Source organism: Anas platyrhynchos, chromosome 9, assembly GCF_047663525.1.
Source record: "Anas platyrhynchos isolate ZD024472 breed Pekin duck chromosome 9, IASCAAS_PekinDuck_T2T, whole genome shotgun sequence".
In the NCBI taxonomy this organism is placed as follows: Eukaryota; Metazoa; Chordata; class Aves; order Anseriformes; family Anatidae; genus Anas; species Anas platyrhynchos.
In genome coordinates, this window is record NC_092595.1 from 20055309 (window position 1) to 20077046 (window position 21738).

Consider the following 21738-nt stretch of genomic DNA (forward strand, 5'->3'; position numbering starts at 1 on the left):
TTGAATTGAAATACCCTATTCAAATATTACTTCAGATAAAATATTCTCTCACAGTTCAAATGTACTGTAGCTTAGAAGTGGCAGAAACCCTCTTTTATGAGCAAAATTGACTGTAAACTTCTCTGTGGAGCGGAGGCATGCCTCTCTCTCTTCCCACTCACCTGCACTTCAGTGCTGTCAGGATGAGACCAAAACTGAAGTTTTAATACGCTCTGCCTCTGGTAGATGTTACTGGCTGAATTCAGTCCTAGCAGATCTCTGAGTGAAGGTACCTTATGAAACATTATGGTAGGGGGCACAAACACAGGACACAAACTGAACTCCTATTACAATCACATGAATGTGAAAAGCAATAGCATGCCAGCAGTGTCTAGATGGGAAGAATGGGGATAGCTGTAGCAGGGAGGATTCTGGTTCCAAGAAGGAATGAAAGCTTTCTTGTTTGTTTTTTTTTTTTAAAGATTCTATCCCAACAAATTTAATATATGAATGGTAATTTAATGATAGGTCAGAAATGCCCAGGGATGAATGAAGGCAGAGGTGATTAATGGTTTAAAAAAAAAAAAACAAAACAGGCAAAACAACAAAACCAAACACAAGCTATAAAGCTCATAATCCTGTAAGACTTAAAGTATTTTGCTTTGAAACTTGTTGCTAGAACAACCAATGTTGGCATGTGAGGGACATTTTTTCTCCATTTCTTTCTGTCTTAGTTTACCTGGTTTCTGTATTAGAAATAAATACTGGATATTTATAAGCTCCATCTCAGGTTTCTTGCTAATCATTATCAAGGGGAACCACTAAACTGTGCCTGCATTGCAGACCTAAAGTGAGTGACACACAGAATGAAAGTTTAGGACAAGTACAATTGCTTGAATGATTTCTAAGAACAAGCCAACTTCCTGTTTGTGATTTTAATTAGATCAGTGCCATGAATCAGTCATTTCTCATTAAACTTTGTTATTTAATTTGCAGTGTTCTTTGCATCATGCCAGGAAACCTAAAACACAAATCTTGGATATGAGATACATCAGAAAAAATTTCCGATCTGGTATGCTTTAAACACACAGTTACAGTAAAATGATTCTGAGATGAGTATCACTTATGCTTACGCTTTCCTTTTAAAATAGCATGAAATTCAGTGTTGCACTTTTAAGATGTCATTTATTTATATACTGCTAAAATTCGAGTGTACTGTGATCACCCTGTCTTAACGTGCTAAAATGTTATCTACAGAGGTATCTTTCTTAAGGACAGCTAAGATGATGAAGCTATAGGGACAGATTTCAAGCTGAGATGCAGCTATTAGTTTTCTCTTCATCTCTTCTTTTGGATATCCACTGAAAATCAGCGCTGTAATACAAAAAGTTTACTGGCGTAGCAATCCTCATGCTTATCTCCTCTTCTGAAGCCCTTGCTAGAAGACCGAAGAGGTATTTTTAAACAGAGTTCTTTGTGAATTCCATCTTGGGAAGAGGCTGGAAACACCTGTAATCAGTGTAAAAAAAGCCTGATAATCCTATTTGGGGTGGGTGGGGAAGGGGTGCTTTTTTTAACCTCTCAACAGACTTCCTTTTAATTTTTGTATGCATTGCTAAATTCTTTATATGCAGTGCATTGTTTGCAATTGTATTTGTATCTGTGGAAAAGGGGTCTGTTTTCCCATGCCTGTTTCTAATCCTTGTCTCTGGTGGTAACATGGACAAAAAGAGAAGCTCATGAAATAGAGAATAAGGGGACATGGGCCATAGGCAAACAAAATAGTTGGAATATACTTAATCCTGCAGTATTTTAGGAAAATTAGGATCAGGAGCTTTAAAATTTAAGTAAACCATAAAATTAGTACTGTCCTCTTAGATGATGGGACTGCATTTCACTGTGACCTATCCTCTGTAATTCAGACTGACAATTTACCTCTTGGGGTTGAGGTCAGAGAGTGCCACTGCCATGTTTTGACCACGCACAGTCATGGATGTTAGTGAGCTCGCAGTTTGTGTCCATACATGCTCACAGCTGCAGTTTGGTTAATGCACCTTTTTGTTTGTTTGTTAATTCATAGTTAATTCACTCTACTGTAAGGGTGCCTTAAGATCTTTGCAAAAGAGCAAATTCTGATGATACAAAATACTATTTGCACTATTCAAAGATATGGATTTATAATAGTATGTATAGAGAAAGTAGATCCAGTAGACCGGAATACCAGGTGAAGTGATATGGCAGGACTGTGCATAACTCCAAGCCTACTCCAAAGATAGCAGTTGCAGTTGCTCTGTCCTGTGAGTATTCAATTTCTCCTCTACTTTAATCCTCATAAAATCCACGTGTACGGCATTTCTGCAGAGAAACTTTCAAGATATTAGCAACTTTGAGTACATATAGTCTTTTATATAATAAATAACATAATATCTGGCAAAGTTAATTTATTTTGTATATATAGACAACTGTATTTTATTCTCCAAAGCAAAAATGTTCTGTGAAGAAAATGAAATCCTTTCGTCGCAAGGAAAACAGATTGACAGTTTCTAGATTTCAAACCCTTTGTGAATTGCACTTTGTTCTGGGTGGTGGTGGAAATACATGTACAACTGTAGGGGCAAGCACTTGCTGTCATCATAAATCATTGTTTCCATATGGAGATGATTTTTTTGTAAAGCATGTACTCTGCTTTCTGGGTAAAGAAGGCCAAATTTCTTTGTGGTAATATTGGGCATTTTGCAATCCTGCTATGCCCTACAGTGATCTAGTGCATGGTAGTTGGAAATCTTATTGCTCTGCAGCTAGGGTCCCATGATTTCTCTTCTTCTCCTCCGTGAAACAGTTTTGTTCAGATTGTTGGCACTTGTTTTATTCAAAAAAAAAAAAAAAAAGCCGTGATGATGGATTAGCTCTAAACTGGTGTGATGCTGCTGGCTGGAAAGAAGGCAGCTTCTGTGTATGTGCTGAGCAGCTGCTGGTTGGCAGGCCAGTGCCGTGCTGCTGTGCGGATCTGGGTATGGTTTATAAAGGGTGGCAGGAGGGAAAGGCTCGGGTCTTGTGGCTGTCCAGCTGCAGGTCAGTTTCTGCAACCCTGTGCAATCTGTTGGTCAAACCTCCCCGAATTCCTATGTCCTTTCCTAGAAAGCAGGAGGGTGGAGAACCTCAGCGCACAGCCAGCTGCAGTCACACCAGTGGCAGATGCACCAGTCCAGCTGGAAAAAACACGCCCAGTCTCCTTGGTAGGCACGTTGGCCATAGGTGCACGGTGTCAAAGAGCAAATCTGGCTTGATGCCTGTGTGGACAGGGCTGTGACCGCAGGTCACCGTGACCCAGGAGCGGAGGGCAGGCAGGTGAGCGGTGGGAAGCTGGCGGTGGTACTGGGGGCACTGGGCAGCGTGTGGCCATCCTGCTCGCCGTGGGACACGACAAAAACCCACAGCAACGTGGTTCTGTGTGTATGTGTCAGGGGGAGCACGAAGGGGCTTGGGGCACTCCCTGCATCTCTACCATGCGTTTCAGCATCTGTGGTAGGGACGGACGACAAATCGGTGTACGGGAGAGACGCTCAGCCTGTGGGATTACATGAGCACCCCTCCTGGCGGACAATCCGCGTCGGGGAGGGGGAAAGCCTGAGCCGGGAGCTGCCTTCGCCGGCAGTGGGCACCGGGTGAGTTCCGAGGAGCCTTCCCTCGCTCTCACTCGTCCATCTCCTCACCGCCGGCCACACGGCTCTCCGCCGGCAGCAGCCATTTCGCCGCCTGCCTCGGGCCCGGCCGGGGGCGCCCCTCAGCGCCGGGCCTGGCGGAGCGGGGAGGGCCGGGCCGGGGGAGGGCCGGGGGCAGCCCCGCGGAGGGCGGTGCTCGGCGGAGCCGGGGCGCGGGGCGGGCTGCCCAGCCCCAGCCCCAGCCGTGGCGTGGCGGCGGGCAGCGGCCCCGGCCCCGGGACGAGAACGAGGAGGAGGAAGAGAAGGCGGCAGCGCGGGCAGGTCAGGGGGAGGCTGCGGGACGGGGGGCACGGGCGGCTCCGCTGTGCTGGGGAGGGGAGGGGGGCGAGCAACTTGTGCGGGTTTCTCTCTCTCTCTTTTTTTTTTTTCTTTCTTTCTTTCCCACGCTGGTTGTGTTCAGCGTGCTCGGCAGCGAGCCTTGCCCTCGGACGTGCCTTAGCCCCGGCTCGGCTGCTCCCGGGGGCAGCCCCCAGCCCCGGGGCACGGGCGGGCTCCGCGCGTTGTGCTCCCACACCGGGGGCTCCTCGGCCCTCCCGCTAAAAAAATACGTGTCTGTGAAAGTGTTTTGTCGGAAATGATAGAAAGTCAGTGGCTCAGCGGCGTGCTCGGTAAATCCCGTGACCTGAATTGCTGGCCCGGTTGCTCCAGGTGAGGGCAGGGCAGGGCAGGAGGCTGGGAGCGCTGCCCCGCTCAGACTCGGTTGTGTCTGGCGCTGGGGCCTGTAATGAGCATCTCATCGCCCTCAGCCCCTCCGTCTGCTGTGCTGCACGTTCCGCAAATACCCGTCTGGGTTCATGAAGAAACTCCGGAGTAAGAGGATCTGTCCCTGACTAACTGCAAAAGCTGTCACGTACAATAAGTTATTGTGCCAGTATTACGATAATAATGGGATATTAAACCAACGCGTTTTGGCAATAAGTCGCTGTAATGCTTATGCCCTGTTTTGACGTCTGTAGCAGGAGGATTTGCTCAGGCAGACTTTGTAGTGGGAGGGTGTGAGTGGGATGAAAGCAAAGCTGCTTAATTTTAATCTCCTCAGAAAGGTAACTAAAAGTAGCGCGCGCAGTTAAAGCACATATGTTCCTCTCACTAGTGGCTTTTAATTGTAGTCTTTTAAATATTTTATGTAAACTTAGCAGTGCTGAAACATCAATTTTTATAAAATTCACTATGCGCTAAAACAGCTCCCCCTGTTCAGCAGGAGCCTGCTCTCGTGAGGGGCTGACAGCGGTGGCCGTAAGGACCTTTGTGCAGTGGTCTCCAGCCTGCTTAGACTTTTTGCACTTAGTTATGTTGTTTCAGTTTTATAGTTATGACCTCGCCTTTCAGTAAGCACATTCTTATTTCTATCGTGCTTTTATTAGCTTAAAAAATGGGCATCTTGGAATGAGCAAACACACAACCAGTGCTTCAAGGTGTGCAGGATTACCGACTCCCGTGAAGTTTGCTTTCTCCAGTGGCTTTGCACTAGGGGCTGTGTTCTTGCTACTTCTCCCTCGTGACCTCCTTAGACAAAGGAAACCATGAGCATCCTGTGAGATTTCTAATGTAGGTCTTTGTTCCTTTTCATAACCTCGTATGAGAGCTTTGAAATTAGGTTGACTTTTTTGGGATGCTTTTCTTGCTGAAGTTGCAGATTTTGTTGTTGTTCTTAAAAGGCTTTTTTTAATTTATAAAAGGCTTGTATCTTAAGTGTATCTGCATTTTATTGCTCAGTAGATGAATGACAGATTGATGTAGTACTAAGAGTGGCTTATATCTGGATTTAAGTTCAGGTCTGGTTGCATATTCTCTTCCTCTTCCCAAGGTTTTTATTCTAATACAAAAAACACTTGCAGTTAGCATGCAAGAATCCTCCACTGTGAGATGCATGTTGCTGACAAACATGCATCACACAAGTATAGGAATGAAATGCTAAGCCACCTACTAACATGTGCTTCATGATTTAGGTATGGTTTGACTTAGGGTTTATGTCAGGTGCTACAGAGGAGGTGGTGGTGCCTTGGTTGTTCAAAAGGGTCAGGAGGAGCCTGGAAGCTCAGCTGTGTTGGCAGGGTCTCGACCAGCACAGAGAAGTGCTGCAAGACGGCAGCCTTGAAGGTGAGGAAGCATTTGTTTAAAGAGGATGTCAGTGGTTCAGTGGGGTTTGGTTCAAAAGTGTTTAGGCAGGAGGTTAGATTGGAACAGTGTTTGAGTGTAGCTGTAGTCTTGACTTGCTGTGAGAAGAGTCAGTAAGCGAGCAGTGCATTGATTCATGCTTAGAAGGTTGTATTTAGAAATAAGCTAGCTTGAGTTTGAAAATAAAAGCTTAAATTGTGTTGAAAAATGAGAAGGAATGACAAATGCCTGGGAGGAGGCTAGAAAAGTAAATTCCATACAGGATTTCTACTTGCATGATTTTTAGGTTTGTGGTAATTTAACTGGAATTGTACTAAAATAATGTTGTACAAAGATTGTGCTGTAAAACACACTTGGTCTTTTGAAATGATTTTCAGAACGCCTTCTATGATAAATGCAGACTCTAGTATGGTATAAATTGCACAGAAGTATAAATATAAATGGAAACAGTTGATTGTAAAGCTCTGTATTGGATGATGATGGCTGAAGGTTTATGTAGGAACTTTCCAGAAAGATATCAGAAATGTGATACAGACTGTGACATGCTTCATGTTCTGTTAAATTCAGGCAGTGCTTTGATGAAATCTGAATGGAGTCCCGTTAAGCAAGCGTTTGGTTTCGTAAATCATTCAGGGCAGGAAGTTTTTAATTTTTTAACAATAAAATTTCCTACTGAAATATATATATGGGTTTTATATCTATATGGGAACATGTGAGCTTTGACCACATAGCTTGCTTTGTGGCATTGGGTGTATTTTAGCATTCAAATTAAATGCACTTGTTTGTCTGGAAGGTACTGGGGGGTCTCTGGTTACAGCTGGGTGAGATTTTCTCATCGAAGAAACAGTGTGGGAAAGGGTGCTGTTAGAATCACCATTTCTGTATGATTTTTTTTTTTTTTATCAGATAACGTCATTTTTAGTGTTCCCAGTCAATGCCTGAGTCATAAAATGTAATGGTTGGTCGTGAAGAGCCAAAAAAAAAAAAAAAGCATTGTTGTATTGTGCAGTGCTATAATGAAATAGGAGCCTTTGTCAGGAGGGCTACAAAGGTGGGTGATAAATGTGTGATTATCACTGAATGGTGCTGATGGTAGGGAACAGTTTCAGAGCAAGATTGACAGGCTACTTCGTATTGATTAAAAAGAGATAAACTGGGCACTGAAAAGCTACAGAATTGGCGTATTTCTTGCACATAACAGATTTTTGGAAGCTGAAATAATTAGGCTTATTTTTTCTCGCTGCTTGATAAAGACTTGATCAGAAATGCTGTTCAGACGTAGTATTCAGTAAGTGTTTTCCAGCTGTTTCATCCGTAGTTCTTATGACACCATCAAACTTTTCATGTGACAAGAATGAAGTCAGTTTCCCCCAGAAAGCTGTCAAATGATAAATGTCTTCCGTTGAGGGGAAAAAACAAAACACCGTGACTTTGACTCCAGGTCCCCTATAATAAATTCCACACTTATGCAGTGGAATAAACTGCACTGTTTTTGTTGGTTGATACTCTGAAGTGATTTAAAAAAAAAAAGAGATCCTGTGAATATCACGTGTATTACGTTGTCAAAGGTTACTTTAAAAGGACAAGCAATAGTGACACTCTACCTTTCCATATTTTTTTATGCTTTGTTCATCTTCCTCACATCTCTGGCTGTTGTGCTGGCTAGCTAATTGCTCTGGGGGTAGCACAGGCAGGCATTTCTGCCTGTGAAGACTTCGGGTTACCTTCGTGAGAAGCTTCTGATGGGCCAATACATTCTGAAATAAACTTCCTGGAGCTAAGCAACAAAAACGTTTGCAATCAGACTTCCAAATGAAATGCTGGGATGTAACGTTTAACGCCAGCACTGTTTACCTAAATCTATTTTTATGTTTCCTTTTGAAGGAATAACCAGCCTGCCCACACCGTTGTGCTTACGTTGTCTCTAGCTGTAAGATGACGTGATCTCAGGGTTAATTTGTGCTGCTGCCATGAGGACTGGGGAAAGAACGGGTGTCCCGTCCCGCCTTGCAAAGCAGCACGGCAGCGCTCCCAGGATGATGCCTGCATTGTTCCTCATTCATCTGCTCAGCACCCAGGCGAGTTAGCAGTCGTATGGAGTGTTGTGGGGAAGAAGAGGAGCAGGAAATATTGAGTGTCCACTAATGCATGTCTGATAACCATTCTGGGGTTAGGTTGCAGGAAAATGACTAAATTGCTGAATAAAGTCCTAGTCCTTTTCTGTCAGTATGAGCTGAAACAGACCCAGGTTGAAACCAGGCCCAGTATAAGATCATCTGAAATGAAAAGAATAAGGAGAGACTTGGGAGCTTGGGTCTTATCCTCAGATCTGTCTAACTTGAGCGGCAGGGCAGATACGCAGAGGAAGGTACTTTCCTTCATACAAATATCATCTCAAATGTGGGGTAGGATGAATCAGACCTGGTGTGGCAACATAAACTGCTTCCTCCACTTAGGAGCTTCCCAATCTAAATCTCTTATCTGATCTATTTATTCAACCTGACCTCACTGGTTGATTGCAGTTAGCATTGAGTGTATCCCCACAATGTTTTCTCTCAAAGTTGGGGCCAGGAAGAGGTTTCTGCAGCAGCTTACAAACCCTGCCAGGGGGAGGTGGGTTCGTGTCCAGAGCATTTGATGGTTCGTATTGGAAATGCACACAGAGGGCAGCATTACAGTAGGCAGGAGATTGCTCAAACAATTGAAGCTGTGAACTATAAAAATATTAACTAAAAAAAAAAAAATAAAATGGATAACAATTAAAGTATGTTAAGTGCTTTGCCTCTGTGTGCTTTTTGGAGCTGTAGTGTTATCTGATCAGCCACTGGCTGTGATCTGTGTCTGATTACGATCTATGCTCATACAATTATGAGCATATGGTATACCACTTTAAAATTAAAAATCATTAAATTCTGGTGCTATTTTTTAAGACTTATTTAATTGTGTATGTTCTGGAATGGTTTTGCTGCCAATTAGGATTCAGTTCTGGCTTGGAGCCATCAAAATCGTAAGGTTTCTTTCAAGTTCTATAATAATGTTGAAAAAGAGTTGCTCGGCTTCCTTTAAGGAAGCACAAGCACTTCCTTTGTTTTTGTTTTTACTTTCCCTGCAGTTCAGCAAAGCAGAAGTGCGTGACCTATTGCTGGATGGGAAAAGGAATAGGCATGTGGTGATGCTGCTGAAGAGGTTGACTAAGAGTTGGGCTTATGACAGGTTTTCTGAGGTATTAAAGTTTTGTTAAGTGGTAGGACAGTGACTTAGTTTTCAAGCAAAAAGAGCTAGTCAAGGCCAGGTCAAAGCATGTATAGAGAAGTTTGCCTGAATAGAAGGATCTCTCCAACTAAGGTTTTAAACGGACCAAAGAAAAACAAAAAGTCAAGGGCACCTCATCCTGGAAATATTTCATGCTCTCATATATTTGCTTTTGAAACAAGGAAACTGAATGAGACCTAATGGAAAACCAAAGTGAGGAAACTCAACGGTTCCTGAAAGGAATGTGCAAATGAGAGGAGAGATGTTAAGCTAGCAGGGGAATTGATGTAGTGTTTTAATTACTGATGATTTGGGTGAGCTATCAAGTCTGATTTGTAAAAGGAGGAATGGTTTATGTTCCAGAGTTATTTAAATACTGTATAATGCTTTTTCATTTGGCAGATTTGGTTTTAGACTGGATTGTATAGATAGATTTTTAACACAACAGCGAGGCTTCTCTGATTTGAAAGAAAGTAGCCCATGCTATATATCATGTTCAAAACGTAGCTTAAAATCTGCATCCTAAATGCAAAATCTTATCTATCTTCATGTTATTTGGTGCAATCTGAGCAATGTGGGAGATAGGGGTGGTTTTTCCTTTTGAATGAAGTGATCTTTCTCTGCCATCATTTTGGCAATCAGAAATGTGTAGATTCCTGAGAACTAGGGGCTTTGTGTGTTGTTGTTGTTTGTTTTTTGTTTGGTTGGTTTCTATTATTATTAATCATTTGGACAGGTTTGTAGCTGGCACAGCATAAAAATGGGTAGTCCTGATGAGGGAAAGAGGGTTTGGGAACAGAATGCAAGAGATTTTGGTTCTTTGAAGTGTTTAGAAAAGAAATGCAGATGGCAGCAGCATGTGTTTGTTTTAATGCCATTAATAGAGAACGTTTTTTTCCGTATGGTTTGATGCAAAGAATATGTTCTGAAAATCTTTTATCTATAGCAGCGAATCAGTCTGCTACAAATATGTTTCTTTATAAAGCCTGTCCTCAAAGCAGTGGTCAAAGGAAGACTAGTGTGGCTTGGAGAATGTGAATTTTTTTTTTTTTTTTACTGGTGTGCAGTTCCTCTGTGTAGCTGGAAAGAAAACAGTGTGTTTTCTGAATGGCTCTGATTTGCTGTGGAAGGGTATGTCATTAATGAGCTTTCTGTGATGCTTTTTCCTGTTATTTGGTAGGCATTGTTCTTTATTTTACCTGATAGGAGTGTAGCAAATCTGTATTTTGTGTTCATTATTATAACAAGCTAACATATACGTCCTATTTAGTTCAGTTGTGTTTTTTTCTATTCAAGTGCATAGGTGTTAAAGCCTAAGGGACTGTACTTTTTTTTTCTCATGTTAGTAGAAATTGATAATACAGCCACTACAACTTAAAAAAAAAAAAATAAAAAAATGCAGCAGTGCAACTTGATTGTAATGAGGGCATGTTTGGCTTTAGCCTGGTCTTTGTAAACTGTGAAGTAGAAATAAAAACGGTAGCAATCCTCTCCAGCGTGTTTTTGTCCCTGTGTTTTGGTGTCTGCCTTGGTAGAGGACTAGTTTAGAAAGAAGGCCAGCAAGATAACATAGGTATGTTGTGTGGCATCATAGCATTTGTCCCTGTTTAAAGCTTGGGTCATACTTAGTGCTCGCAAGCAGTGACATAAGGACTGCCTTAAATAAAAATGTTTCGCTGACCACAAGAGTTTAAGTAATCTCTTGGGATCTGTTTCCAAATTTTGCACATACTTTTTTTTTGGTTTGTTTTGTATTTTCAAATAACCAAGAAAAGAGAAATACTGTGCAAGAAGTGTTACATATGCCTTGGGTACAGGGACGTGCAGTATATATGAACCATGGTAGGTGGTCCCTGGAATATACACAAACTGACAGGCTTGAGGTTGCCCAAAGCCAACTAGAGAGGGTGAAAAAGTAATCAGTTGGGTGGGACTTGGAAATACCGGGCTGTCCAGGTGTTGTAAAGGGACCAGACTGGAGGGAGCAGACCTGGGTTGCAGTGGTGCGAGACACAACGAGGGCCTCTGGAAGACAGCCCCGACGGGAAGAACTGCACGGCACCAAGTGAAAGCCAAGGGACTCCTCTGCACACCTGATGAAAAATGTGATCAGCATGACAGCTGGGGAGGGGCAGGCAGCAATCACTGGAGAAGTCAGTGCTTGGTCATCGTCCACGTGTGTGCATCTCTGCTGAAGGAGCTCCCAGGGGTGCCGTGTCCCCCCTACCTGCCTGCTCCCCTTCATGTGGAGCTCCACAGCGAGATCCTGCTGGCTCTCAGTGCCCTGGAAGGAGGTGGGAGGGCTGAACATCAGGGACTAACACGAGTAACTAAAAGCACTCATGGAAAATGGGAAAATAAATGAGCTGGCAAGCATGAATTTTGATGGTGATCATTGCTTCATCCTGTGATCTATGCGGATGTCTGAATCTGGCACAAAGTAAGGAGACATAAAGGAGCCTACAGACAGAAACACTTACAGAATGTGTAATGCACTCTACGAGCAATCCTGTTTTTCTCATTTGTTTACTGCCAGAGCTAATTTAGACTCTAATAAGTTCCTCTAGGCATGTGCACGTCATCTCTGTGTCACGGCTGATGGGAGCAAGCACTGTTCTTTATAGAGAGAGTAGCAAAGCTGGTAGGAGGAAAAGCCCCTGCTGTCAGTATGCTGCTAGGGCCAGGGCACGGAGGCAGCTGTCTCTGTGTTGGATTGTTACAAGGGGAAGTGGTCTGGAAAGAGGGGAAAGGAGACTAAAATATATATATACATACGTATATTTTGTGGGAAGAACATGTAGAGATGACATCTCAATTGCAGCTCTTCAGAACTTCTTTGATATATTTACTGAGCATTTTAGGAATAGCAGAGAGATCGGAGAAGGAAAAGATAGTATTGTTGCACTCTGCTTCCCTTCATCTTTATGTTAGCTCATGTGTTTATTTGCTTTCTCTTCGTAATAGTGCTAGTGATTGCGCAGAAGTAATTGCAGTGCTGATATTCTTTAATGACCACGTGTCAGAAATGATTGTGTTAGGTCTTACAAAACACTTTCAGTGTTCAAGTGTTTCAAGGTGCAATTTTGAAGCATTGCTGAATAGAAGGGATGTATTTACAAGTCATGCACATCACATTTCTTCAAAAATGCCTTGTTTGGATTGTCAAAGGCAAAAGTGATCCCTACAAGGGATCTACTACTTTTAGTAGTGATCCCTTGTAGGATGGGTAGTGGTCAGAGTACAGGGGAGGTAAATGAATATATCTAAACTGTTCTGTGGAAGTGTGAAAAAGATAAAAGAATCAAATACTTAATCATCTTTTCGTGCTCTTTAACAGTTCCCACACATTTTTCAGTTTAACTTTGTTCAAGAAAACGTGGGCATGATTTCATCAGAAAGCTGATAGAAGTCAGCCTCCAGAAACAAGGAGATCCCTGTCTGCAAAATAAGTCAACCTCCAGTGCTGGGAAACCCATAAAAGATAGTTGTTCTAAGAGAACATTACGTTAGCTGCAACATTCATGTGCTAAACAGATCTTGAATGTAGAAGTCTCTGCATGGCTGTGTTTATATTCAGTTTTAAAATTTTCATCAACTTGGAGGTTCAAGTTTAAATAAAACAAATGAATTCTAAAGGACTTGGACCATCAGAAATTAAATGCAAAGTTAAGCTATACGGAAAACTTGTTCTGCTTGCACCTGTAGGGAACTCACGCTGGTGATTTGAGTAGGACAGAATTGAAAGGCTGGAAACCACCCTTTCAAGGATGTACTCTGGCTGTAACCCAAAAACTGCATTCCCAGAATTTGTGGCAGAAAACTGTGTGACAGTCCTGCTCCAGTCTGAAAGTTTTGAGACAGGTTTGGAGATGCTGTATAAGATGTTCATTGTTACCTGCTTGTGTACCTTGGGGTTTAAAAGCTAAGATTTGAGAGTCCAGTGGACCTTTTGTTTTGAGAGCAGGGGATTATCTACAAGGTGTAATCAAATTGCAGTACGAGCAGTAGTCCCTTCATCACTTTGAATGCAAAGCAACTCTTCTCGATTATAAAATCCAGTGGCATACAGGGTGTCTTTGAAGTCTGTGACTTTTTTTTCTTTGACATAAACAGCTTTTGGGAATATGCTTTTCTGTCTAACAAACTACCCTTTAGGCTGGCATTGTACCAATGATGAGTTAGTTATGTTTATGTGGTTCCGTGGCTTCATAAAAATATTAAGATACTTCATGATAAATGCTTCTGTGGGAACCAGAACTGCTGAAACCTGCCTGCCTACAGCTTGATGTCTCCTGTTGCTCCATCACTAGTTGGGATATTGTGACACCATGTCTGGTGAACTTTCTGAAACTTGCAACAAAAATTAGATTTATGTCTCTTTCACTTCTTAGCCAGTCCTGTTACAGCATCTTTTTTTCTCTCCTAATCCAGCTTTTTTTTTTTTTTTTTTTTTTTTTTTTTTTTTAATATAACCTGAGTATTCTATTGAAAAACAAAACAAAACCTTGGTATTTGAAGTTGATATTGGTTCAACCTGAATGTTTGGTTCTCAAAGTTACTGGCTAAGTGGTGGTTATTTCGAAGGGGAAGAATGTGCAGTGTAGGAAATCAGCCAAAAAAAATATACTTTTTTTCTTTAAAGAAAGAAATCTGTTCTATTTTCTTCCCACTTTTTCATCATGCATCCCGCTCCCCAGCCCCCTGTTTCTTTCTTCCAGCCCCAACTGCAAGGAATGGAGAATCCAGCCATATATATATGGTGAATATATATGAATATGGCCATATATATGGTGAATAACCACATATATATATATGGTGAGTGGTATATATATGGTGAATAACTTTTTGTTCTCAGCCCCAGCTCTGCCAACGGGTTTACCCTGAAACAGAAAACCCTGAGGGAGAAGGTTTTGAGGAGCGGCTTTGGGGTGACTTTAGACAGACAAAAGATCACATTCATATAGGAGCATATGGAGCAGTCTCTTCATCTTAATGAAACCTACAGGTTCTTTTTGACGTGAGACAGCCTGGGGTTTCCTGAGATATTTCTTTATGGTGATGATGGATTGTTGTCTTTAAGTTACTTATTGTTCCATCCTTCCTTCTCTCCTTCCCTACTTTTCCACTTTTTTAATGCTTAAAACACAGTAGCCAAATTATTTTTTCTAAACAAATTTGTGCACAAAGATAACTGTATCTCTCATTAACCAGTTAAAGTGATTTCTTCCCCTCAGAAAAGCATCATTCTTCTGCCTTTCCCTCACCCCTCAAGCTTTCCCTCTAACTCGTTAATACCAGTTGAACTACTGGGAGAGAGGCCCTTGAAGCAGTGTTTTCAGCCTCATCAAACATAGTTATTGTGGCAGTCCCAGCTTCCTTCAGTCTTTCAACCTTTGGAGCTGAGCAGTGGAAGTAGTGTATCACACCTAGGATTTTGGAGATTTGAAATCTCGATTCCTTGGGCTGACCTACCACCTGCTTCTTGTTTTCAGATGCTTGCTACTGCTCTGTTAGTTCTAAATCTCTTCCAGCTGAGCTTTTAGATGCTTGAAGTGATGGAGTTTTTCAGTGGACCACCTGTATCTTGGTTCTATAGCAAAGGGAAGGCTTTGAAACTGACGCAGATTTACTTACACAGTGAAAATAATGAGTTCTGTATAGAGGGACAAAACTTATTAGAGTAAGAGCTCTGTTTGATCCTTTCACTTTAATGAAGTGAGAGCTTGTGTTGCCTGCTCTGACAGACTGGGCAGTGCCGCTGTGCCTTTTTCAATAGCTTTCGAGAATCTCACGACCAGATGTGTCAGCAGGAGAATTTTAGAAATGAATAATTAAGGAAGACACTTGGAATAGGAGAAAAGAGAACTTTAGATGTAGATATTTTAATTTTCTAAATACCAGAAAATGTTAAACTTGAGTAACAGAAACAGTAGCTAAAATGTTAAGCAGCTCAAAAATAAAATCTTGAAAACATTTCATAGGTAACAATTACTCTGTACATATTAAAATGTAGCTGTGTTCAATACACTCCTTTCTGTTTTGGAGTAGTACATGTTGCTTTTTTTATCCTGTCTTTCCTTCTCTTTTATTTTCTATTAGGGCTCAGCAGGCTGCTGACCTGTTTGTACTCTCCGCAAATTCTGTGTTTTCTGCGGTTGCTTACTTCCAGTTTGAGTCATGAGGTGGGCTAACATGAGTAACATTACCAAGCAGGTTTTACTTAATTTTATTAATGATGATAAATGATGCAACCAATTTCTCATAAATGCTTTTAAAAACTTGAATACCTGCTTTGTTGTTGTTGTTTTTTCCTGGTAGGAAATGAAGGATTATGATTAACAATATTGCAGGTGCTAGCTTTGTTCCTTCATGATGCTGTGCAAAATTCAATGTCAGTGGTGCAGGAATAGTAAGTCCAGTTTAAATTGCTGAAGTTACAGTTAACTACAGGGATTTTGTGAGGGTTTCCTCAATGTGACCGTTACAAGCACGAAAAGCTAAGCAGGTTGTGCTGACCTCAGCATTGGTTCTGCTGAGTGTCCTGTTCCTTCTCTCCCCTATTGCTTTTCCTAGATATTTGTAGCAGTGGTGGATTTGGTCATAACCACAAGATACCAGCCACTATTTTTCATTTTTCCAGGACAAAATGAAAAACCAAAAGCAACAGCAACAGAAAATAGTCCTCTGAATCACCAAAGAAAAGGTTTGGCTTGTGCCGCTTGCTTACTCAGATATTTTTTGCAGCTTCTTATTTAAGAGCATGAAGTTCTTCAGCTGTCTGAATGAACCAGAAATCCAATGTTCAGGCAATTAGTAGATGACAAATATACTGCCTGGTAGTCAGCTGCCAAATGACTGGGGAATAATTGATGGAACATCACTCATTAACGTGAAAATAAAGGCAGCAGTCTTCATTATAATTGTGTCTGGAGCTGTCACCTTCATTTTGGATTCCTTCAAAACAGGGCTTGTGTTGGAAAATAAACTGCAGATGTAGAAGAAAGATAAAAGATACATTAAAAAACAATTACAATATAAAAAACTCTCAAGTTGATTGTAGTCTTCTGCAGTATAGAGGCATCATACTATTAAGTGGGTCCCTGTGTTCTTCCATGAGTTTTTCTGAAGCGATCTCTGAATGTTACTCCAAATCAACTTTATGTCTGTAGGCTTTTTGCTTTCCCTGGTAGGCTGTGTAAGTGTGCAACAAAATACACTTGTATCTGTCTTCAGTGTATAGTTAGGTTCAGACTTAGTGACTCCAGAAAAGGAAGACAGCATTATTTCTCTTCGCTGTTTCATTGCGACCACTTTTGTTTGCGTGTATTTCAGTGGTGTGTCATTTTGATGTGCCATATCACATAAATAAAGTGATTCTATTGGGGCAGGCTTTGAAGAGTGCTATTGATTATTTATGGAGACATGCTATTTTAATCAAATCAATTTTTTAGGCTGTCATGGTGATTCAGTGTAATAATGTGCTTGCACTTCATGCCATGTAGTTTTGCCAAGGTTTGCCTTCTAGATGGATACAGATAATTTAGAGGACATAACAGTATCAGTACATTGGTATGGGAGTTCAGGAGCAGTGGTTTAGTGTCACATCAGACTTCACATGAGCTTTGAAAGCATTGATCTTGTAAGTGTTTTCAGAGCCTGACCGAAAATAATCAAAAGAGAGAGCTTGGCTAATTAACCCTGAAAAAAAAGTCTCTCTGCTTTGCAGCCAAGGCGGTGCCGGGGCGGGAGGTTGCATGTGGAGCACCACGGGGCAGCGCCCTGCTGGTACCAAGCTGAGTGGGATGGGTACGGCAGCTGCTGGACTGGGGAGCTGCAGGTTAGTCGAGGCCTGGCCTTTAATTGAAAGGCTGTTTTTGTCCCTGTTTGAGCGTGCAGCAGCTAGAGCCTTACATTAGAACAGGTTTGGCATAGTCTTGTGAAAGTAGGTAAGGGTTGAGGGTGCTCTAAACGCTGTGAGTCATCCTGGCGTGCTGTGGTAAGCTGAGACTTTTGGAATAAGTTGAAAAGCAAAAAAAGTCCTGCAGGTAGGTAGGAAAAAGGGGCCTCAGAAGTAGCAATTATCTGCCTTTAGTTATAGGGTGTTTTCTGAACAACTACTCTTCAGAATATCCAGGCTGCTTATGTATGTCATGCTTACAATTAGCATTGTCTAAATAAGCTCTGGCTTCTGTAGGGCTTCTTTATCCAGACCTGCATTCTCTCTTGAGCAGAAGATCCTCGCCAGAGGTGGATATCAATCAGTGCTTTCCTGGCATCTTGCAGAAGCCACTGCCAGGGTTGTCCTCCAGGTGCAGAGCTCTGCCAGTTGCAGCAGCGTGGTGCAGCCACCCCTGAAAGCAGCAGCTGCTTGCTTAGCTCTGCCAAAAGAGCCACGGCCCGTAGCTGGGAGCAGGAACGTGGAGCTGTCAGATGCTGATAAAACTGACCTTAGAGTACCGAGAGCTCACAAGGGGACATGGCGAGACCAGGGCACGACCTGCACTCTGGCCTGTGTGCAGAGTAAATAGATCAATGTTTTCCAAATGTCATGTTCGCAGCAGATGCTCTGCAACACACGAGCCTCTGGTTATGTGGTAGTATGTTCTGTGAAGACCCAAAATGTGGTCTGCTGTGTGGCTTCTTTTGTGATCAGTCTGCATAGGAAAAGAGGTTTTTTGGGGAGGTAAATTGTTTTGTTTTGTTTTTTTTTCCCCTTCAGGCTTTATTTATTTATTTTTTTTAATCTTATCTTCCCTCTTATGATATGCTTCCAAATGCTCCCATCGCTGGGTGCAATTCCTGCTGTGCTGTCTTCTTTCTTAGCATTTGCTGTCCTGTTTTACCTGGGAGCTCCTCGGGTGCCAGCACTGAGGAGCAGAGGCTTCAGGTCTCAGCCTTCTGTACGCTCACCTTATTCCTGGCAGTTTGATGTTACCAAGTGACAGCTGATGACAAGTTGTATTGATAGGCTCTTATTTAACAGTCACTCAACAGCAACTGTTCCTTCTCCTAATGAATTGTAACACAGCATCTTCTAACTTAGCAGGCCAAATATATTTAAAAGGAAAATCTTTCTACCTTAATAATGTCTTAACTATTGCATTATTATATAATTATAATAATAATTATATTATTGCAATATAATGCAAAATATTGCATTTTAATGCAGTTTTTAATTGCATTAAAACTAAATGCTTTGAAACTTCTGATCTTGTGACTAGATTGAAAACTAATTAAACACTTAAGCTGTTTTGGCAATTTGAGGTGTTACCCCTTTTCCTCCTGATTTGTGATCTTCCCCTTTTATGGAAGTTCTGTTTGTGCAGCGACTGTGTTCCTGTGCGTGGACTGTGCACAAGAGCCCTCGTTCGTGAGAGCTTTTTAATGTTTTACCTTCTCCTCCTGTCTAAGTCTAATTTTGCCTTTTCCCGTGGTTCCCCTTCTGTTCTCCCATCTGTTTGTTTTAACTGCTTCATTCTCTCCTAGTGTTTTGTATTCACCAAGCCCCTTATACCTTCCACCCTTCACAGCTTTGTTTAGTTTCAGTGGCTTCGTGCAGTTTAGATTCAGCATACCTTTCACTGAGATGTTCCCCGATGAGCTATGATTTAGTGAAACTGACACTGCTAAAGTCATTCCTTCTGTCTCTTTTTTGACTTTTTTTTTTCTTTTATTACGGCTTGCACATGCCAACTATGGCGCTCTTGGCATTTTGGAAAAATACTGTAATAGTTCTGGCTTCTTACTTCTCATCTCAGAACCTCCAGTTCTTTCAGTTTTTCCAGTTTCCAAAAGCTGTGAAGATAGTTCTCCAAGTAAAATGAGACAGAGACCTCAATCCAGTAAAATGTACATGTCTGTAACATTTCACCACTAGTGCCACTTCTTTCATTTCTGAAAGATCACTGCTTACACTCTGGGTCGTATTGCTTAATACTAAGGTAATAATAATTGCTTAATACTAAGGTATTGCTTTGGCTTAATGCATAGATCAATAATTCTTCTTAGGACTAACCACAATAGATAAAAACAAGAAATTCAGTGATTCATGAGACATTTTCAAATACTAATGAGAAAAATCTTTGGAGTAAAGTAAAAAGTTAATTTCTGTCAACTGACTTGGATGTACTGTCATAAACAACTCGATTCAAAGGACCACAGAATCTCAGATTTCATGAACATGCTGTCAGTATTAGGAAAAGGCATCTTTCACACATAAGAGCATCTCACCTCCCTTTTTTTTCCTTCCCTTAAGACAAAGAGGAAGAGGAGAGCCCCAACACCCCCCTCTTCCTTATCTGGGACCATTTTCCAATGGAAAATGTGTGCATGTCAAAATAGCGCACAGAATTTGCTGAAGTGCTCTTTATATATTTGGGTATTTTCAGGAGAGGGTGTTTTATTTTGTTTGTTTGTTTTAACATTTGCAACAAGTTAATTGAGTTTTGAAGTGTGCCTAAATATCTATTGATATGAAATATATTATTCTGATCTTCATTAAAACAGCTATTTAAAAATATTCCAGAATTACTAAAGGTGTTACTCCTAAATTGATATACTTTTCTATTCTCTGTGTAGTGCTACTGGCAGTTTTTTCTTAGTTTTTATTCTATTAAATAAGAATTGTGAACTTTGTAAAAGGGCTGCCAGTTAGAGAACCTATTTTTTAACCTTTATTTAAAAGGGGAAAGGATGTAACTTTTTAATGTGTTATGTTTTTTGGTATGTTTTGTTTTTCCTTGCAATAATTTAACAAAACTTCTCTTGACAGCCCTCAGGTAGAAATGTTCTTGTTGTGAATTGCTTTGTTTAGGGGTAAGAGGCTTCTGTTAATTGTTGCCAATGTTCTGATATGAGCATTAACCCTGTGTTAGCAAGAGGAAAGAATCTGATGGGAAAAGGCAGAGTTTTATTTACTTGAAAGTTCTGCATTGTGGAAATGTAATCTCATAACTGGGTCAAGACAACTTCTTGATGCTGTTGTTCGCAGTTTGAATCGGCTTGTGTTTGCCTTTAAGAAGTAACTTGATGCCGTCAAAAGGATATTTGAATTTGCTTTGATTTAGCTGATACTCCCACATCTGAAGTATATTTGCCAATGTTTTGTTGTTTGTTGTTTGCAGAAATTGTTGACACGTGAAGATGAAACCATGAAGAGAAAGCAGAACGAATAATAATGCTTTTCCGAAACCGTTTTCTGTTCTTGCTGGCTTTGGCAGCCTTACTTGCCTTTTTGAGCCTCAGTCTACAGTTCTGTAAGTGTGTCCTCCTTGTCTTGTCTGCATCTCTCTATGGATATGTTTTAAAAAGTAGCCATGCTTACATGTCACTCAAGCATTTTTTGTGCATTTAAATACTTGTGCCATGTAGGGATCCATATAATCTAGAATCTTTTCAAGTAAGGCTATTTCAGAAATTCTTAGTTCTGTAGTGCAATTAAGTAATTGAAAGTGTCTTAGTCCTCCCATGAAATAAAACCAAACACATTTGGGTAAAACTTGCTGCAATTTATATTTTATATTGCATCAGCCTAGACAGGATTGAGAAAACTGCTGTGAAAGATGTTGGAACTTCTCCTTATTTGTGCCCTTGCATTAGGAAACTTTTAACAGTTGAATTGGCTTATCCGTAGGTTTATTTAAGAAAAGATAAATCACGGTCTCTGCTTCACATGAATTAATCATAGATCAATCCAGAGGGTGGTCATTTGCTGATAAGAGGGCTGGGGCACCTCGCCTATGGAGAGGCTGAGGGAGTTGGGCTTGTTTGGCCTGGAGGAGAGAAGGCTCCGGGGAGATCTTACAGCGGCCTTCCCGTACCTAAAGGGGGCTGAAGAGAAAAAAGAGAGCTGGGGAGGGAGTGCGGTGATAGTACAAGGGGGAATCACTTTAACCTAAAAGAGGGTAGCTTTAGATTAGATGCTGGGAGGAAATTCTTCCCTCAGAGGGTGGTGATGCCCTGGCCCAGGCCCAGGCTGCCCCATCCCTGGCAGTGCTGAGGCCAGGCTGGATGGGGCTGGGGGCAGCCTGGGCTGGGGGGATGGCCCTGCCCAGGGCAGGGGGTTGGAATGAGATGATCTTTAATGTCCTTTCTAATCCAGACCATTTTATGGCTTAATTATTTGATTTTAATGTAAGAATATTTTAAAGCTCTGTGAGCCTTCTACCGATCTATATATAGATGTATATATTTTTTCAGTTTGCATAGAGTGAGTAATTTCCTGGCTTGTGGCTAAAAAAAAATAGAGATTAGTTATGATTTAGTTTCTTCTGTGTATATTGAACAGTTTCTTTTTCTTTCTTCCTATTTAAATAATAAAAAAGGAACAAAACAACAACAACAAAGAAAACTTTGATTTTGTTACTATCTTTTTTTTTTGTCTTTAAACTCGTTTGCATGTAATACAGAAACCTGTGGCTCCAAATGGCTTTTTCAGCCTCCTGTGAGTACATGCCTTTGGGTCTGAGCGTAGCTTGTTTTGCTGCAATCAATTTAGGCTCTTTATTGCTAAAGCCTGATATTGTATGCTTGATAAGAATTGTGTGTAGAGCTAAGGTCTTGGAGGAACTTCAGCTGAAATATGAAACTGACTTTTTCACCAAAATGAGCTTTATTTAGAGAAGGTAGGTATACAGGAGAGTAAATTACTTTTTATCGAAAGAGCAAG

At 41.3% G+C, this 21738-nt stretch overlaps 1 protein-coding gene across 4 annotated transcripts in view; it reads left to right on the forward strand.

The window, feature by feature from the left end:
* Positions 1-3205: 3205 nt before the first annotated feature.
* Positions 3206-21738, forward strand: part of PXYLP1 (2-phosphoxylose phosphatase 1) — a 54943-nt gene continuing 36410 nt past the window's right edge. Inside the window, exons 1-2 of one of the 4 annotated variants that reach the window (XM_038183596.2) lie at positions 3206-3327; positions 20195-20326. In XM_038183596.2, the coding sequence (XP_038039524.1) occupies positions 20248-20326 (79 nt within the window). In that variant the 5' untranslated portion in view covers positions 3206-3327; positions 20195-20247. Of the gene's footprint in view, positions 3328-3822; positions 3963-17602; positions 17755-20194; positions 20327-21738 lie in introns of those variants that run through there. The other 3 variants (XM_027464133.3, XM_038183595.2, XM_072042352.1) reach the window with 3 other exon arrangements.